This window comes from Argopecten irradians, chromosome 10 (assembly GCF_041381155.1).
Source record: "Argopecten irradians isolate NY chromosome 10, Ai_NY, whole genome shotgun sequence".
Taxonomy (NCBI): Eukaryota; Metazoa; Mollusca; class Bivalvia; order Pectinida; family Pectinidae; genus Argopecten; species Argopecten irradians.
In genome coordinates, this window is record NC_091143.1 from 21,594,909 (window position 1) to 21,616,135 (window position 21,227).

General features: G+C 33.7%; 1 protein-coding gene across 1 annotated transcript in view; it reads left to right on the forward strand.

The window, feature by feature from the left end:
* The window catches only part of LOC138333387 (zwei Ig domain protein zig-8-like), a 57,727-nt gene that overhangs the window by 33,026 nt on the left and 3,474 nt on the right, over positions 1 to 21,227 (forward strand). Inside the window, exons 3-6 of the mRNA XM_069281732.1 lie at positions 4,755 to 4,888; positions 14,323 to 14,536; positions 15,939 to 15,959; positions 16,374 to 16,661. Of these exons, the coding sequence (XP_069137833.1) occupies positions 4,755 to 4,888; positions 14,323 to 14,536; positions 15,939 to 15,959; positions 16,374 to 16,661 (657 nt within the window). The remainder of the gene's footprint in view (positions 1 to 4,754; positions 4,889 to 14,322; positions 14,537 to 15,938; positions 15,960 to 16,373; positions 16,662 to 21,227) is intronic.

Sequence of the window (21,227 nt, forward strand, 5' to 3'; positions counted from 1 at the left end):
GATTAGAAATTATGGTGAAGCGCTTTTTGTCCAATCCAAGTCACTCTTACATCATTTTGTCCTTTATTTTTTTTTTTTTTAAATTTGTTTTGATAATAGTTTAATTGTTTTCCAATGTTTTTATTTTCTATTGCTCACGTACAGTATTAGATAGGTAATTTCCGGGCGATAATTCCACTGGGGTTAGCATCAGGAATTTAATGACATCCACAGCGATAATTGGAATTCCCTTCACCAGTCCAATCTTACCAGATATGTAAACACGGCATGTTTTGCTTGTCTATCGCTCCCCCACCCTCCCTTGTTACCATATTGATTGCTGAAAGTAGTTTGTTAACACCATAGATAATGTATTACGAGACAGGTTTTGCATGAGTTGTGCGTTCATGCCCTTAAATTATGATCCCAAGCCGTTTCTGTTTCTAATAAGTTTCACATGTCATTTTTTAATAAACCGCGGTGTCGACAGAAAAAAAATGATTGATAGTCTGTCACATGTTTTTTTCCTTTCTATTTTTTATACTTATTCTTGTTCAAGGGAACCTTGACATAGACTCCTCGTTGGCGTTGAGAGGAATTTTAAAACTTTCACAACAAATATTTTGTGTTTCCAGTGAGACCAGATACAAAAATAACTAACGGATTCTCACAAAAATTTGCATAAAAAATATTTCATAAGTCGATGGAATTAACAAATAGTGACATGAAAGCTTATAAGTATTTTCCAGACTACTTGATAAAATAAAATACGTTTACACATATAATTCCATAGATTTTCCAAGGTTTTTTTTCCAAATCAGTACGTAACGCCAATGTTTCTATTGTGACGTCAAGATAACGTTAGGTTTCCGTGTCTTTCTCGTATTATTTTCAATAGTGGTATGAAAAAATAGTTCGCCAATCAGAAAGTCAGATTTAGAATGAAAACAGAGAAAATTTAAACATATGCAAAACTATTACACGTGCGATGCCACTGGATATCAGATGAATCATATGATAAAAATAAAAACAATTTTCAATTCGAAATTGACAATTTCTTATAGGTAACGCAAAATCCCAGTTCAACCAGTGAAATCGGTTATATTTTAAGTATTTCATTTGATTATGTATTTAACTCCACTTAGAAAAAGTAAATCACAGTAAAGATATGTACAGTCCTGGTGTTCCGCGACCTATAAAAGTAACCTTAAGTCGTATGGTTGTTAAATAAATATATAATAATGGCTAACTGTTGTCAGAGTACGTGCACCCCTCGTGTGTTATCATTATAGTATAATCTGGGAGGGGGACAATAAGTGGTCTAGTCTGACTGCTATGACACACACCAGACAGTCGAGGCTAGCGACGGTGTGTCCGGTCATTTCACTTCTTGTCTCTATCATTACACATCACTTCCAGTCCATACAGTCTCCGACCTTCCCCCACTACCGCATCTTAACCATCATTCTTTGTCAATATTTGGCTTTATTCCCGATCCAAACTTTGAGTAATTCAAAATTTTGGAATCTTATTCGACAATCTCGAACATAGGGAAATAATTTTGATATCAATAATGCTAATCAATACAAAATGTTTATTGAAATTTAAACCTGGTTCTGTTCTGTTGCCTTCCCTCTCAAAAATCGCACTGAATAGCAGAAAGCTCAGCATATTCAATAGCAGAACAATGCCAACTACACAGAGTGTATGTTGTTAACTTTACAAAATTATACGTCTGTCAAGATATAATGCACACCACTGTTTAGTAAGTTTCAGCATGTTTGGTATTTTGATTTATTCTGTAACAAATGTTTAATACATATCATACTTTCCTGATGGACGGCGCGATATACAACTATCAGGAGGCAACAACCGTAACGTAATACATTGTAACGCCTGCACATGCCTGAGAAGCATGTGTGGTAGTAAGCTACGTTATCAGTAGACACGCAGTCGTGAGGTTCGGAGCGAGGACGGATTGGGCTCCCGGCTGCTACTCTCAAACGACCGATTGACATTCGAATCCTTCTGCGACGTGATATATATAGTTCGCCTGTCTAGCTTATTGTTCTGGAATTTATATATAGATATTTGTCATTATACTAGAACGTATTATATATGTAAATTGTTCGAAATATCCTTGGTATTACAGCTATTTTACCGTAGCTATTGTCGATTGAGCATGAATTGCTATACCACAACTGCATCTATTTGAAATCGACATTGTATTCTTGCAAATTAAATAGACTTGCTTTAAGTTGAACCACAAGGAATGTTGCCAAGCATTAGTATATTAGAATAATATATATCAATCAATATCCTTCAAAACCTAATCATGTTTGGAGTAAAATCATCTAAGATAAAATCTAAACTTTAGCAGATACAAAATTGATTGTTCCGAGTTTTACTTGTTGTATACGACAAATGAGATAAAATGCCATAGAAATCCAAAAATAACATCATAAATATATCAAGATTGCTTTTAGTCAGCGGTTGTAAGATGTTTCCCCATTAACAACACAGATCTAAACAAACATCAGACCCTGGACACTGGGCAGTCCTTCCTCCTCTATAATCTGTACTCAGTCTGTACTCTATGAAGCTATGAATTAACTGTCGTATTTTGTTTCACGTCACAGGCTCCGTAATATGTCGGCTGTCAAACAGCCTCACATCTGAGACCTCTCACAGCGGAAACGTGGTCAGCGGAAGTGAGAGGTTAGACCAATCAAATTTGCTGATCTCTATCGGTATTGACATAGTGTACGCGGTCATGTGAAAGTCGTTTTATTCCACAATAACATGTCGGCAATAATCGGCCTTTGATATATGCACTGCCTGGGATAATATTGTTATTAGTGATACAATGGTTTCCTAAAAGAAACTGTCTGCTTCGGCGTGATATTTGATGGTTAATCTATAACCAATGTCGTTATACCCAGGGTCGACAATGTTTCTCTTTATCGAAAATTATTGCGTCAGAGGAATAAAATGACGTTTCAACATTTATAACCCACTTTAGATACGTCCTTAACATCTTTTATCTGGACACTTTTCTGACCATTCACACAGAACATATAATATTAGTTGTAAACTCCACCACGACCACGGACAGGACAGTTATGATATTATCAGTGTCAGGACTGTACAGTACAAATCGTTACCTTGGAGACAAACCCAGCCAGTATTTAGTTTCGTATAATTTGATAACAGCCACCCTCCGTTGGGTGTTTAGTAGTTATTTAAGACGACAGGCGAAGAGACTTCTCGCGATCTAGCGCCGCCCGTATTTCCTTGTGGAATATATATAGTGACATTAAAGTCTTATTCCATCATGTTTAAAAGGTATACTGTTGTTTTAGTTGCCCGTAATTTATTTTACTGCGACCATAATGTAATTAGTAAGTATATGTGTCAATGACCTCTGAAACTCAGTTCAAATATATATGTATATATATAGTGCTTACCGTCAAACCTCTATGTAAGGACAGCCTGCTTACCACTATCTTAGAGTTCCAAGTTGGTAGTCGCTCTATGTATCGCTTGGCTACATTGTATAAAGACAATTTTTCCTGGTTTCTTCGGTGGTCGTCATAGATCGGATTGACTATATATATTTTAATGGTTAAGATAGGTAAAGTGTACCATTCCCAATCATATGAAGGCTGCCATAAGTGAATCAATGAATAAAATGATACATGTTTTCATTTTTAGAACCAGGAGTATCCGCCTTTCTGGTATTACATACTATCTATAAAGTGAACTCTACCAGACGCGATTGAGAGAGTTTTAAACGCACATGACATAAACATCATAGCATATATGTAATGTTACAATTTATGTCCCAGACAAGATATTCGGATTTTGTAACAATTGCTTGATAAAGTGTTCCGTGATATCAAATTCTTTGTACCTTCCAGATTTCGAATTTGATCACAACGCTTTGCAAAAATTACCTTACAAGTGATGTTATCTCTGTGTGTTAGAAAACATTCCTGACAACCACCGTGTGTCACTTTACAGCACATGATTGGTAAATTCATAGATATGATAAGAAATGTGGTTTTATAATCAAAGAGGTAATAGTGAAAACAGCTGGTGATCAGATAAGTCAACATGTTTTCTCGCTCAGCAAAAAATGCCACAGAAAATATTTGCACGTTATTTTAGACATTGTGATCGGGTATTTTAATTAAGACATGTGGAAAACTGGAAGTTTATCAAAGACACATTATTTGATATTGTTATCATTAAGTATTGCTTACAAGGTCACATAAGACACATTGGTCAAAATCAAAATATTTTTGATATATGTCCTGACCAAAACTATAATATAGACGACAGTATAACATATTTTGTTTGGTTTCCGTGGACGCAAGGAGGAGATTCTAGCTAAATTCGATACGTACTACCCCACAATGTAATATAATATTTTATCACCGCCTAACTGTCATTCGTTAATGCTGCTTTAATGATGGTAATTTTAGAATTTTGTATTTTCTTGATAACAATCTTAATAGTGCAAATCCTTTGCTGAGATATCATTAATATGAAACGGGGATGTGTCACTTTGATGGGAATATCAAATTTTATATCACTGCGAGATAAAATTTTATCGGCCAGAATGAGAGAAAGCAATAATTAGGTTAGAATTTTATTGACCACAAGTCATGTCGATGGTGAGTTCGCATTCGCTGTGAATGGATGTGTAGAGTTTAATACAGAATGGCGGTCAGTGTGAAATTGATCTGATAATTATTTTTGTTTGGTTACAGGTCATCGTTTCTTTACAGATCGGGGATATGCCACCCGGACACCGGAAATACTCGCTACAAAGAAAAACTATACCGTGAAAAGGGGTAACCTCGCTATCCTACACTGCACGGTCCAGAACTTAGGTACAAAAACGGTAAGTACCATCGCATAACAAATAAATAAACAATAAGATTAAGGCCAAACCTTAGGTACTAAAACGGTAAGTACCATCGCATAACAAATAAATAAACAATCAGAATTTGACTTATTGGAATGATAGACAAAATAGACATACAAATCATTGGTTTTGTTTTGTCCCCAAATATCTGGTGGTTTTAATCAAATTATCATTTATTATACAATATTTAAAACATTAACATTTTAGATTTTTTTTATCAGAAACTAATTGATCAGAGTTGATAAGAACGACTGCTTGTTTATATAACTATACTAATGAGAATCGGATAAAGAATGCTGTGAAATATTTGATGTTAGTAGATAAAAGATAAAGAAATGTCTACCGATTATGTAAGCTGGGGCGTTTCTTGCTTTCAAACTTGCTTTGTCATACTGAGGTTAAATCAAAGGTCGATAACTCCCGCAATGCATATCAAACAGTTTCTTCTTACATTAATCTTATGTATGGACAGAAAAGACATTTAGTGATTAAAGGATTCAATGAAAAAATAATACAGCATTGATCTTTAAATCCTGATAGAGCGCCACCCAACAACAGCCACACAGACAGGAATTGTTTCATATCCTGAAAAGTGTGTAGTGAGACTCCACAGTAGGCCCAGAGAAGCGTTTGTTGCGTCTGTCAGATGAATGAAAATATGATATTGTTAGTGTACTGAGAGTGTATTTTAGGATGACCTAAGCATTGGCAAGCGACATTTTATTGGAAAGAAGTTATGAATACATATATAATAACATATATGTATGTATAGTCTGCATTGGCGTTCTTTATAAGACACTTCTTAACGAGGACGCTGCACTAATCTGATCTATATACTAGTATACAGTACAAATGTACCTACAATGTAATTTCTATGTATCTTTCTGATGCTTCTTTGTTATCTAACTTTTCCTAAGGCAAGGATTTAGCCGATGCGTACTCTGTGAATTGTGATCGTTTCCTGCCTAGCCTACATCTATATATGTGATGAGGGTTAGATACAGTGCTTTTGATGTAAATAATTTATTGTATTGATGGAAGCATCAGTCGATTGGGAGTCAGCCAGGCCAATATAAACCCAATCACGATAAGCTTGTTCTGTATATAAACTGACAATCCCCGTGCTGTCTTCATCTTAAATTGACTGCCAATCTCCATTACACTGCGGCTAAGGATGTCGAGGCTTGGGTAGATAACGGGTGGATTAGTATATCGTTTTATAGGCTTCTTGTTGTGCGAATTGACGGTTTGACGGCTTACTTTCTGCCATAAAAGAATTTATAATTTTGCTTTTTGTTGAATAAAAAAAACTTTTCATGCAACCAATGAAGATTATTTGCTTTAATGGATAATAATGTTTGTAAAAGGCTAAACTAAAGTTATATTTGTTAATAGTAACGTTATGACTACAAATGTAACGTTACCAAGTGCATCAAGTCTTACTCTTATCCTCTCATTTGACTATTTGAAGTGAATCTCATTTTCGCTTCACTATAGTCGTGCCAACTATAATGGAAGATGTGACAGTATGAACTGACCGATCCACTCTTGACGATAACAAGTAGTTTGTTCATAATAGTTGCGAAATATATCTAAATGTTTTAAGATGTTATCATATATAAATAAACGTGTACGGCATTGAACTGCATTTAGACGATGATTTACAATTAGACGACAGCAAACTGTTACATTATGTATGTTGAAATTTCCGTTGTCAAGTTGACATTCGCGCTTCCATATTTTCTAATTGAAAGTGGTTAATTCTTAAATAGCACAAGAAACATATCTATATAATGCTTTTAAATTGATAAGTTGTGTACATCGATACAAAACTGATAGTTTTTGCATTAAAGATATTAATTTTTATCCAAAATTTCCTATCGTTGTTTGACACGATGACATTAGTTCAAAAAGAACAAACTGAAACTAATATAATTGATTAATGGAAGCTTCCTTCATACAACTTTATTTATGCATGATATTAATGGACTTAAAGCATAAGGTATATATATTTACATTTTTGTATACTCTTTTCTGTATAACCTTACCAACTGCGAAATCGTTTACACTTGCATAAACGCAGTGGTTGTCGCGTAAGAATACACACACCGGAACACTGACTTCCGCAAATAGTGTGAATGCGCATCCGATTAGGCCTATTGTATCTGTATAACAAATCTTCAATATACTGCATGTATGAATGTAATGTAAATTTTAAATTAATAAAATATTTAACAAATATTGTATGAATGGGATGAAAAAATATAGTAAATATGGAACTATATTTTGTGTACACTCTAACTTTGACAACATTTCCCGTAAAATTGAAGCCAGCTGTTCCGGGAATCCATCAATCGACCGGCGGTTGTTCCAATAATAAAATAACATTGAAAAAAAACCTGAGTTTTATTTTATTTGATCACTTAATTTTTAAAGATGCTCCACCGCCGACAGAGCATAAATGATATTCATCATTTGAACAATAATTGGTGTTTCATCGTGTATATATATGTCTTATTAACACAAAAATAATAATAAATAATTTATTTTGCTTTGGTGCATGCGCAATCGGTACATCTTTCCATATAGAATATAGTGCCACGGAATTTTTTCGGGGTGCAATTAATTATTTTTTCATATTTTTAACTTGAAGTAAAATTAGAAGCTCAAACTTTTCAACGGTGGTAATGGTGTAAAGTAAGTAACTTTTATAACTTAAGAAAAATGCTAAATCAACTACTCCTGTTTTTGATAGTGAACAAATACCATTTGTAAGCGGTGGAGCATCTTTAATGAAATGGTCGGTCGAAATGTAAATAAAAGGAATGATTGTTATTGTTTGTTGTTTACTGGTGTGTAAACTCCATTTTTTATATTATTTCAACATGACGCGTCATTTAAAATATCTACACAAAAATGCAGTTAACACACCAGTAAGCAACAAACAATAAAAACCATTCCTTAAATTAACAATATATTACACGAATACAAGGCAACGGTACACATGTAAAAAGAAAGGAATAAATTATGCCATACGTGGTATTTAACTTATGAAATCGTCATTAATCATTTTATGACATTTATAGTTTAGTTAAAGTTATATATTAGGATATATGTACTCAGTGAGACAACAATGAGTTACATAGCTTTTTTTCTTTCTTTTGGTTACTACTATCAATATATGATGATTAATGACAGTACTTAGAGGATTAAGTTCCGGCAAATCACAACCATTGGGTTACTGACGCGTAAGAAAATAAGCATTGAATGACATGCCGGTATATGTGAGAAGCATCGATATCCTGTCATATCTAATGACACGGCCCATTAAGGACAACATGAAGCGAATTATTAGGATACATTGACGACAGTGTAGCATCTATAGCATGGGTTCAGGGGTACCGTTAACGACATAGTATACTGGTCAATAGCAGAGATTAGAATATCTCTTTAGATTATTCAAATGACCTATCAATAAGAAGGCAATCTCGTTATTGTATCAGTCGACATGGAAGTGGTAAATGAGGCGTTTTTATTATCAAAGACTAGTATGGTAATTTTCTCTTTAGTAGATGATGTGCAGCATTGTTTACATACCAATAGATCCTTGAGTAACGTTGCGTAGTTTTGTGATATGTAAACTTATAGTAAGATACTGGGATGATATGGCCACAAACTCACGCTCTGGAAAATTGAACTTCAGCCAAACGGTAGCAGTAATCTATACCATGACTTTCATCTTCTATTGTGTGTTTCAGTCGACTGGACTCTTTATGCAATAACTCAGACAGATAATACGGTTAAATGAGGGCTTTGTCTGCAAATATTGATATGTACTACTTAGCATTGTAGCTACATACCCGAACATGTTATAATGGGGCCTATAATAGACATGGTCATTAACTTCAAAGATGGATTGTAATATCCTATTAAAGCCGACTGTTAAATTGTCAAAATGAGCTACTGCATACTAGTCATGCTACATGCATCATGATTAATCTGTTATAAGCGTCCGTTATATAGAGTCACAGTCAGAGTGGTACGGTTTCCGATAGTATACGTTCATTATCATTGAAAGTACCAATGTTACATCTGTAATAGTTTTGTTTCAATAGAAGGTATGATACTCAAATTCACGTCTGTTTCCTTGAAATTCTATTTACCATCTTAACTTATATTGTCTCAAACAAATTAAACTAAATTACTGAGAGCTCTAATAGAGAGAAGTTCCATTTCAACGTAAAACATGAATCGATTGATGCCGATTTGTTAGTGTCAAAACAACATTTTAAAATCAAATGACCATTATACATAGTATTACTATGTACGTACATTATGTGGCAAATTATAAAAAGAGTATGAAGTGGACGATTTTGCTGAAATTGCATATACAGATGAATTAACTACCTGGAATGGTAAGATAATGAAATAAGATTATAGGTGGTTATCAGTAAAGGAAAGAACATAAGGATATAGTGAAGAAAAAGTGTTTTTGATTAAGTTCAAAAAAGCGTCTTACGTTCACATGTTTAATTTTGATAAAGAAATAAAGGTAATAGTTTCAACGAAATGTTTATACACCTGTCGTAACACACCTCAATTAGAATGTGGTGTATGTGATAACAAATGGTACATTATAGCATAATTTTAATTCATAAAACCATAAAAAAAATATAAAACAAAAACATGTCAGTAAAATTTTCCATGACACTACAACCACAGCCGTAGGTAGCTAAATGATTCAATGCGTGCGGAGGCTACTATCATACTGGTCATCATCTACCTCCATATTAAAGGCAAATACTTCCAATCAGATTTGTCTATTTATTTACTGCGATTACCGAACATATATATTGTTGCTTACGGTGTCAATTGCACTTCTAAAAGTGCATATTATTACTACAGTCCTGACTGTAGTTCACAACATTTATTATCTTAATAGATAAGCCGTCCTTGGAAAAAGATGTTGTAATTGTTCAAATAAAGCTCATGAAATATTTATGAAATTTATGTTAGAAAAAAACTTTGAAATTCGATATTTCGTAGCCTTGACGATGCTAATGACTATATTTTGGGGAAATTATTTCCGGAACTTATATTTTTTCTACAATAGGCCATCTATCTTCTTCATTGTAAATTATGCATAGTTACACGAGAAACGTTTTAAGTAAGAATGATTGATATTCCTATAAAGAGCACCATTACGCCGAAGCATGCTCAGTACACGTTCTATTTGTCAACTTGTCATTTTAGGAAATAACGTTTTTTATAAAATGGGTATTATCAAAACCAATTTGGCTTCATGACCAGTTGCTCCCGGTGGATGGTGAATTATAAATGTCCCTAACATGTATGCCGAAGTATGATTAATTGTAAGATTTTGGTATGGCGTGACAGAAATTTAACGCAAGTTATTTCTGTTGACCTTGCACACTAGTACCGTTCGTATAGGAGCACTGGATACATACCTAGGGGCATATCTTCAATAATTTATCAAGGCATTCTGAAACCTACTCGAACATCTCACAATCGTTAGGGAATCAAAATGTGATAATGATTTACCTGTTTCACAAACCGTACAAACAACGAACAAGGGTAACGCACCTAGATGCATTAGATAATCCTGCACTAAAACTAATCTTATACTAACGCGAAATGTTACATGTAACTTGATAAAAACACATAGGCAGCCTAAATGGATTAACACTGACTTTAAACCGCAACATTACGAGTATGAAATCTGTTATTAATTCGTTTTAAGAAAGGTAAAAATATTTTAGTCCTTTAGTATTGTATGATATTTCTTTGATTAAAAAATAAGTAATTACGAAGTTTCATAACGATAAGATGTCGATATTTATACGAGGTTTTTTAGATATCTAAACGACATGAGTGAAGTAGGCCTTCAGTTTACCGTCGATTAACCCCACCTTCCATTTGTTGTGACAACACACATATCACGTCAACTTATGACGTCATAATCACCGGAAGGTGAAATTAATCGATAGCAAATTATATTTTACACACAACATTTACATATATCGAAACTTATTATGAATAATGTAGCGTATGACTTAATGTTATTTCGAACATATTGATAAATTGGTCGCGATTGAAAGTGCACAGCCATATACCATATGATATTATTTCACGTGATCTATACTATTATTAATGATAATGCACCATAATTTAAACATGAAATTTTACAATAAAATTAACCAACTATTTTATTCCACGTCAACATTTCCAATATCTTTCAAGAAATATACGCTTGTAGATAATAATAATACCATTCTTAACGCAAGTGTGTTAGTAATAACATTTCCTCCTATTTTGAAAAGGAGGTGTTAATACAAATAAAAATATATTTTCCTATAGCTAAGTACTTAACGAGCTTACTAAGTGTATTATAATATAATTTCCTGGAAGTGACGATAAAAGTGCTAACTTCCGTTTACACCCCCATAAGGAGATAACACTTTCCTGTCAATTACAGAGAGTTCACACTAAGTCACGTGGCTTTTAATGCACGCTGCAAGTCATAAGTGTTGTAAAAATAACCACGGCGTAATGGTATTCAAAACTAAGGAAAATGCATGTCAGCTCTTTTCCCTTATGGTATTGCTTATCTAAAGTACATTGTATTCTATGAGCTCTTTAATCATTCAAGCGACGTCTAACTGAAATCCATTAATCAATACAAAAACATATACACTATTGTGTTTTACTAAAATAAGATAAAGAAATATAGAATACAACATAGACAATATAAGAAAATGAATGACAAAACTAGGCCACCACAGAAGAACGAATTGATATTGCTATGAAACACCAATATATCTGTACAGACCCTTATTCAATTCATCGTAGGGCAAGCTTTCGGAAACAAGTTCCTTTCAATTGCTTCCAAAGATGTGAAATAGTCAATTGGATTTGAGTATTGTGCGAATACTGATTATATATATCAAACTGAGATGCATCAAGCACCTAATTCGTTATACTATTAATTAGGTTTGCTTGGCGAACATGTGTGGGGGAAAGCAGCAATGCTCAAAACGCATTACCAATGGTTCGTTACAGTGTTATTGGTTTCTTAGAAAATCATGGTCCTCTCCACCAAACACTTTTGTATACTGGTTAGTAGGAGGCCTTCTGACTTGCTGTCCAGTTTGTATTTCGATTGTTTTCTTCAACAAACAGAAGGCTGAAGAAACTAACGACATTGGAACTTTCTGCCTAGAGTTAAAAATATATGGTTTCAAACAACAACAGGAAAGCTTTGCAAAAAGTGGCTTCCTGAAGATATATGAACGCCCAGCAATCAATAAGTTTAGGATTTGTCCTAGAAACATTTGCTTAAAAAAGCTTTATGCTTGACCTCTGAACGTCCTTGCCACCTTTGTCCTGTGTGAGTTTATGGTAGTGCCATAGAGAACGTGATGCCCACTTTTCAGGATATATTTATATCTATGTCCTGGTGACCTTGGAACAGTCCTGACTGAATCTGTGATGTATTAAGGTCACGTAGTTTCTTAATCTAGCTTCGATCATCATTCCACCTTGTAGCTTGTGTATAAACGATGATTTGTAGCTCTAAGTCAGGTGTCATGTTTTATTAAGAGTATGTGTGTTTGTCGGCTTTGTGGTGCTTTTCTGTTAAGCAATCCCTAATGGATGATATCATTACCATGGTTTGAAAAATGTCCTCACACATTCGATTGGCTTCGCTTTGAACCAATACCCTGGCGGACTTTTTCCTTTTGCTCATTTTCAACTGGTCCCATGGGTAATAAGAAAAGGAGCAGTGTTAGATCAGCATGAAAGGAAGAGGTTCTTCGCATTACGACATATAACCTTGTACACGGTTGTTATGGTTTCTGATTGAAGTAGTTAAAACATATTTATCGGTTAGTACTGTGTTCGCAGGAAGTAATTCCCTGTTCTCTCAGTGAGATTAAGAAATAAAACAAAAACGATCAACATAAATAGGAAGATTAATGTTGAAGTAAACACGATCTGACGTATGGGTAGATGTAATAGTGGTTGGCTAGAAAGAATGATCCAAATAACAGTATCGAAGGATTTGATAAGTTCTATTACATCGCACGCGCAACATAACTGTATTTATACTTTGTACATGTAGCTTTACTTTCAATCAAGAACCTTTACTTTCAATCAAGAACATGTACAATCTTTTTGTGAGTGGAACTATTGTGACATTGTATTATCAAACACTTTATGACACTATATTTTTAGTTTTACGACCTCTGTCTATTTTAATGCGAAATTTGAGCACTTATGTCTTATGACTTTAAAATGACAAAAGCTATCTAAAATGGCATTTCGTAATATGTATTTGATCATTTGAAGTGCAATCAAGATAATCTGCCAAGTGCATCTGTAAATAAAATATTTCAACTTTATGACGTTTATCAGTTTTATGAGTTTGTCGTTTAGAATAAATGACACTTATAAATGAACAGTTCCTCCCCCTGAGTCTTTATGGCCTCAAATCTCATTACACAATAACAATGCATGATAATAACAAGTCGGTCCCAGGAGGGTTTCTTATGTAAACTAATTAATTTTAAGAAGTAAACAAAGTAATTTGATCGAAGTCCGGACGTGTTTAGTTACTTTGTTTATAGTTTTAATTTACGTATCTAGTTCAGACATACATGGTTCTAAAATCAATAGGCATTTATAAAGATGAATGACAAACTTAAATTTAAATGCAAAATAATAGTATTCGATTAATCCTTGAAGGCATGACGTTATCATTTAGGCATGACTTTGAATAGTAAAACCTTTTCCTCATGCATTTGTTAAAATACGATATAGACAACGTCTGACTAAATTACAAACGTGAATTATTGCATTTAAACAAAATGATAATTTTCGGAATTGTCAGTTTGAAATCTACATATTTTGCATTAGTAAACAACTTATTTCTGAAGACAATTTTCATTCACAGTCATATGTACATGACCATTATACTAGGCCTTTGGAAGCGAAAGGTTATACACAGGCAATATTTCTTATTTCACGTGATTTATACGTGACAAATTTCACGTGAATTACACATGACTGAATTTCACGTGAACCAGGGTAAAGAAGTGAACATTTTATATAATCTCATATATGGAATATTTGTTGTTCATTTAAACATTGCAATGCAAATATTTAAATGAGGGTATTTTTATAATTATTTTAAGTCGGTTCATTCTAATTCAAGTTAAATCAGGTGAAAGGAAATTGAGCACTTGGGTTCAGTTGCATTTAAAAGTTGAGAAATGGCTCTGCAGTACAAAGTTTAGAATATTCAAAATAAGCAAATAAGTATATCACTCATATAAATAGGAATAATTCGTCTAAATTTGTCGCTACGTTTGGTTTTTGAATCTGTTTAGGTTGTGTGGAGACGATCGTCAGAAGAAAATCCCTTAACTGTTGGGGAATATACGTACGTCTCTGACGCTCGGTTTAGTACACAACACAAGGTCAGGTTGGATCAATGGAATCTTCATATCCGAAACGTCAGTTTGGAGGACGCGGGGACGTACGAGTGTCAGGTCAGCACGAAGGACAGGAGTATCAGGCGTCAGTTTAACCTAGATGTTCAGGGTAAGATTCCACACGAAAACTATATATATATATAAGAAAGATACTGTAAGTTGCAATCACAAGTATATATTTTGATGTGTTTTATATAGCATAGTCACTATTATCCCATCGACTATGCCCACGAATATTTCTATCAACGAAATTATATCAAAGCTTCAAACCAAGGAACATAATTCAAAAGGATATCTTATAATATACAGTATCTGATATCTTGTGAAAATGGCCTCTGTAATTTAGAATAACTGAATAGAATTTGCTTGTTTCAAATTTCAATTATATCCTCCCTTTCCGGTCTAATTTGCGCTGCAGAAATGTCTTGTTTCAAATTGATTTGGTTGATTGAAATTCAATCACCAGACTCTAATTAGTGTTTGAATAGTTGTAACCTGATTACGGGTCGTATCAACCACGTGATATTGGCTCGGAAACATGACCTTCAATCTAACAATCGATTTAGGGCTGACCTGACTAGCTGATGTCCCTTTTCTGGACTGGGTGATATTTACACACAATCAGTCTCTCAAGGCCTGCCTAGCTAGTAGAGATGTATATTATCTAGATACAGAAAGATGATACACGATATCATTATAGCTGATACAGGCATGATTAGATGATTTCGATTCATATAACTCAGCAACATGATGCTCAAACTAACTTTCGCCGTGGCGATTGCATTAAATTACTGTAGCGAGAACAATTTCCCTCCGAATCGTAATAGGAAGATTCGTTTTCTATTGATTTAGCTTCAAGGTCATTCTCTTGCTAACTTGTTTAGAAACTTTAATTTATTGTATAACCAATTCGGACACCATTTTCAATTTTAAATGTAGAATTATTAGTTATGATAAACAAATAGTTTTGTAATACGAGCTTGGGTATCCTAACCTTGATTCTGGCTATGAAATCATCATTGGTCCTTGGCTTGGTTGGTGATTAGTTTATGTCTGTAAATTACAAAAAAAAAAAAAAAAAAAAAAAAAAAAACACCAACATCGAATATTTGACTAATTGCTTCAACATAACCATATTATACTTTATCACATTTCAAAAGCTCGCTGTTATGTTTGTCATTAGATATGAAAAATGTAATGATTTCAAGTACCGTCGTAATTAGATTACGAAATCCTTGATATGGTAATTGTCCTGAGAAATAAATGCAAAAACCATTACTTTAGCACGCACAATTAGATAGTGCGCTATTAATAGAAATATGCTTTTGTCAAAATTTCAACAAAATCAAGCATGCTTGTAAATCTTAAATCTGATCAACAGTAACAACATCACGAATTGAATGTTCCACACCTTATGTCATGGGATGATCTCACTATGCTTCCAATACCATGAATATTCACTTAGATTTTCAAATGAACAAGTGATGATAATGGTTGTGGTTTTTTTCCAGATTGGTCAGTATATAATGCAGGTAAGTACATTTTATTCAAACAATAAAATAAATGTGTATGTTCTATATTCGTTGCACATCATATTCGTATTTCAATTATAATTTTCCTTTTTGTTTCTGTTTCAATGGCAATGTTTCTTTTGTCACGTTATATTCTGTCAATATGAATTCTTGGCTGTCACACTTGTTTTAAAGTCTTGTGTATCACACATCTGTATCAATACAATGTTATGTTTGTTTTTTAACAAAGATGCCTATGTTAATGTCATATTAAATATTATTTCTATCCCAACATGATCTGATTAATAATTACCCTACTTTACGGTGTGAGTGTATTTTCGTTCGAATAAAACTTCCCATTGTATCATGTTCTGACTCATATTTTTGAAAACAAAAATGCTGACATTTTTAGTTAAAAATAAACGTCTTTTTCAGCTATTCAGATTACCGGCAAGCGGTATGTGGATAAGGGTGAGCCTATCTTATTAAGTTGTAACGCTACAGACTACTACGCCCCACACGATATAGACTGGTTCAAGGACGGGGACAAACTCGATTCGGACAGAAAAAGAGGCATAGAAATATCCAAAAGTTTATATCTGGCTCGGAAGACAATAACCAGTGTGCTGAAAATCAAACAGGCTAAAATGACAGACGCCGGCGACTATTTGTGTAGAACATCCGAGCGCTACATCACAACCATACACGTCCAAGTTTTAAATGGTATTACTTTCACGTTTACTTTCTTTATTTCCTTTGAAGATGAAATAGAAGTAGTTTCAGTGTTTGTTGTTATTTCCTGTTTGTAGTTTTAATTGCTACTGTAGTGTATCCGTTTACTATATTTATGTTTCCCTAAGTTATATCATCCCTTTGAAATATGATGGTATTGTCTTTTATTTCACTGTCGAGAATCTTTTTCTTTCCGTTATTGCTTTTAGCTTTCTTTCTTGTGTGACAATTCATTTACAATGTGTTACGGGTGTCAGGACTCTTCAGGGTCATGCCCACATACATGTTTGCCTTTAAACATTAGATTAAGATTTCAGTTTTTCATCTCTAGTAAAACAATGTATGGATGTATCCAACTTCACAAAAGCTATAAGGGTAAGGACAACCATAGAAAGTGTGTATAAATGTAATTACGATTTAAGAACTAAACGTAAGGTAAAATCCGTTTGATCATTACTTCTTACTCTCCCGTCAGTAACAGCAGGAAAATGTCACTTAACGGAATCATTTTTAATGATATTCAACACAGCTATGAATCCATTAAAAACCATTTGTCATCGTAAGTAAGCTGGCTATAATTAAGGATTAGTATTTGGTACAGATAATGATTGTTGGTTTGTACTCATAACCCGGTGACTGGAGTCGATAAAAGTATTCCAGATCACAGAACCATCACAGCACAGAAACAGTCACTAAACAATAGCTGATACATCTAAATAACGGTTTAAATGTAACTGTTAGAAGGTTTCAGAAAGTATATACCTCCCAAGCACTACACTAAAACATGCTTACTATGTTCCAACTACGCGGCAATACATGTCCTAAGGCGTCGTGTTGTCCATTTACAATAAAACGTTGGCATAGTATACATGTATACACAACACTCAACCTGCGCCAATATTCTCTTTCTGATGATGTAACAAAATAATTACCTAATAAGCATCACATTTGATTTTGATTAATCCATAGATTGATCAAACCTTGACAATTTCTCTAATCAATGTATGTTTTTTGAATATGTATCATTGGCAAATGAATCTCTTTTATAATTCAATCTATTATTACGAATAGGATTTGGATGATTCAAGATCATGATAAATGAACGGACTGAACCTTGTTCGTAGTTTTGACATATACATGCCTTTTTATTAAACATATTTGTCTGACTAGACTCCTCAAACAGCTGGCCAATACAGATACTAGACATTACATGGCAAACGTTTTACGTGTTGTTCATATTCCATTTTAGATGTTTGTTTGTCCTCCTATGAACATGGATGATGTTTCATGAAAAGTCCATAATTCTAAGCAATTTTATTACTTATTAATCTCAATAAAACTATAACAGAAGTTACAGGACATAGCATACGTTAGGGAACTTTTCTGATTTTTTTTTTTTTTTTTTTTTTTTTTTAATTTTGGCAATTGTTTATTTTTCAAGTCAGTTTAGATACAATGTAAAACAATATTACAGCGATCATCCATCAAACATGTACTCATCATACGTTCATCATCATCTTATCATCACCATCATCGCCATCATAATCATCCACATAATCAAATATCTTCAAAAATATTATCATCATCTTCATCACATCATCACAATAAACATCATAATTTCATCATAACGACAACATCTTGATCATTTTTATCATCATCATCTTCATCATATCATCAGCATGTCATCATCATCATCATTATCATCATCATTGCATTACATACACATACGCTTATATCCTTATACAACTTTTCTTAAAATTTGTAACACTATGAATAATGTTACATACCCTTTAAGTTAAAATTTGCTGATGAAACCAGGCCATGATCATAAAGCAGATATGTATCATATGTACTTTATTTCTACCCTCTTTGACATATCCCACCCAGGATTACACTTATCACAAAAGGTACAACTACACCATAGTTTGGCTAGAATAAGTGAATAGCAATAACAGCTTCCGTTCAGAAGCGCGGTTTCTAAAATGCATTTTACAGTATAACGCTGCAAATCTTTAGGGCATACCCTAACAAGTACAATTCAATTTCAAATATTTTTCTATTCGTTTTTTGAAAGTATTATTTGAGGAAACTTGATTTCCAGTACTAAAAATAGCTTTTCAAGGCTGACGAATATGGATTGGAGAGTCAGTTTTACTCTCTAGAGGCTTTCAACTCCGACAATGTTTTCAAGGGTTTCAGGAAACGTGCAATTTGCTCCCATTAATGTGGGATAATTCAAAAGAGTGAAAAAAATATAGCGATTAAAACGAAAATTTCCATAATGCTTTGGAAGTGATACTTTTTGTGTAATTGTGTCGTTTACGTTCTGTGAAGATTTTCGATAATTTACCACTAAAAAGAATTCCTGCTAGAACGATTGTGTCACCCGTCTCAAACATAATCTTATTATGTCACATCAGACACAAGTGAAGTCTCAAATGAGTAAATTTCGGAAATAATTCGGAAATAACATTGAACCATATATTCGAGATTGCATTAAATATCAATGAATGCATTGACGATCTCGATGAAAGCACCCAATACATAACAACGATTCCATGTGCTTGCCACAAATTCATTATTGTGTATTAGGTAATGACAAAGCAATCAATACACGTCCTTAGGAGCAGATGAGTGACGAGTTCAGGATGGCGAGCGTTCGCGAACGTTCGTGAGCGTTAGCGTTTGCTCGCTTCTGAACGGATATGAACGCTGAATAGAGATTTTTAAACGCATACTTATTCTTATAAAAATGCCAAAACAAGTGCACGAGAAACCACCATATCGAGTACGCGCCTGAGAATCCGCTGCCGTTCAGTAAATTTCTTGTCGCGCGATCGCTCGCTATCCTGAATACGCCTAAGCATTCGATAAGTGGTAGGGGATCTGTTGCTTCTCCATAGGTCTTAATACTATAGTAGCCTGCATAAAGCAAATCAACTCAACTCAACTTTAAGTCAAGTATGTTTATGGAATATATATTCTTTTAATTTTGATTAGAAGCTTTCAACGTTTAATTTAATATACAGCTTGAATGTATTGTTTATTTTTGATTTACTAATGATGATTTGCAGATTGAATCGTTTGGGTTCATACTTTTATATTTTCGACAGCACTTCCGTATAGCATTAAAACATTCCCATCAAAGAAGCTCTCCGTGTGTAGTGTTTAAATCGCATGAGGTTGGATATTTTAAATGGTAGATGGCATATGAGAACTTGCTTGGATATATGAAATTCAAAAATCTGAAATTATCAAATGAGTAAATGACCGAGTGAACAATAGTATGTAATGGGGTACACGTCCTGCTAAAGTGCATTCTTTAGAGTACTTCAATTGGTTTCTACATTAATTGTGTATATCAGTGTAGATAGGACGAATGTTGTATTACGTTTACGCTGTGACATTTCCACCTTTCCTCTATCAGATATACTCAAGATACAAGCCATTTCTGTGTTTTGATTAACCTTTATCACATTGTCTGTCAGTTTATCTGTGGTGCCACACGTGGTGCTATGGTTCCTGTGCTATTGTTAGAATATTGACACCTAATGCAGGGTCTTACTTACATAACGCAATCACTGTGCGATAAGGGCTTGTACTGATATATGCATAGGGGATGAGGATTACTGAGATATATAATTGTACAGGTTGTAAATCAAAATAACGCCTTTTATTTCGCCATAGTAGACTTTTACTTACAAAAACGATGCAGGTATTTGTTTTCATAATAAATGAATTTATATTTAAGACATATATTTGTACTAGTAAAATGTGTATGGAAATATCTAACCTGCTTTCGAAATGAGGTCATTTACAATAAAACGTGGCGTTTTTAGCCATTAAACAATGCTGATATACGTGATTTTGGTGTCATAACATGGCGTACATTTTCCTTACTAGAACGTTAGGATGTAGGAAATGTATTTTATCTTCGCTCTCATAGGACTCCTCGACAAGTCTTTGAGTTTATGATTATTAAATGAACAATACAGCTCTCATGGCATTATGACCCTATACAGTAATCAACCACATTTTACATGATACAGGTAATACAATGAACATAATAAACGTGAATGAGAAGCTCACACTGGCATTGTAGATACGTTGAGGTATAGTGTTCTCCGGGGAAATCATTGGAAGAATTAATCCTTTTATTTCCAGATTCTACCAAAATGTACGACGAAGACGCCTACTTTACATTTTTCACATTTCGTAAACATAAAATATCCGTTGCTGTTAAATAACTATTGGATTTGCAATGCATTTTTTATCTTCTTCACATATCATTTGCCGTAAACGTTGCTAAATATATAAATATCCGTCTGCTGTTAAATATTACTATTTGGGATTTGTCGCAATGCCATTTTTTATCTTCCGTTGTACGTATGTACAGTTTAGTAACTCTAACGAAATCATTTTTGAACTCATCTCTGAGACATATAGCAATATCATTTGAATGGAAGTTGTATTCACAAAATAATACGTTTAAGTGTTCAACTGTCGAATGATCATATGCAAATCAAACCAGACTAATTATTACTTTCTTTCTTTCCA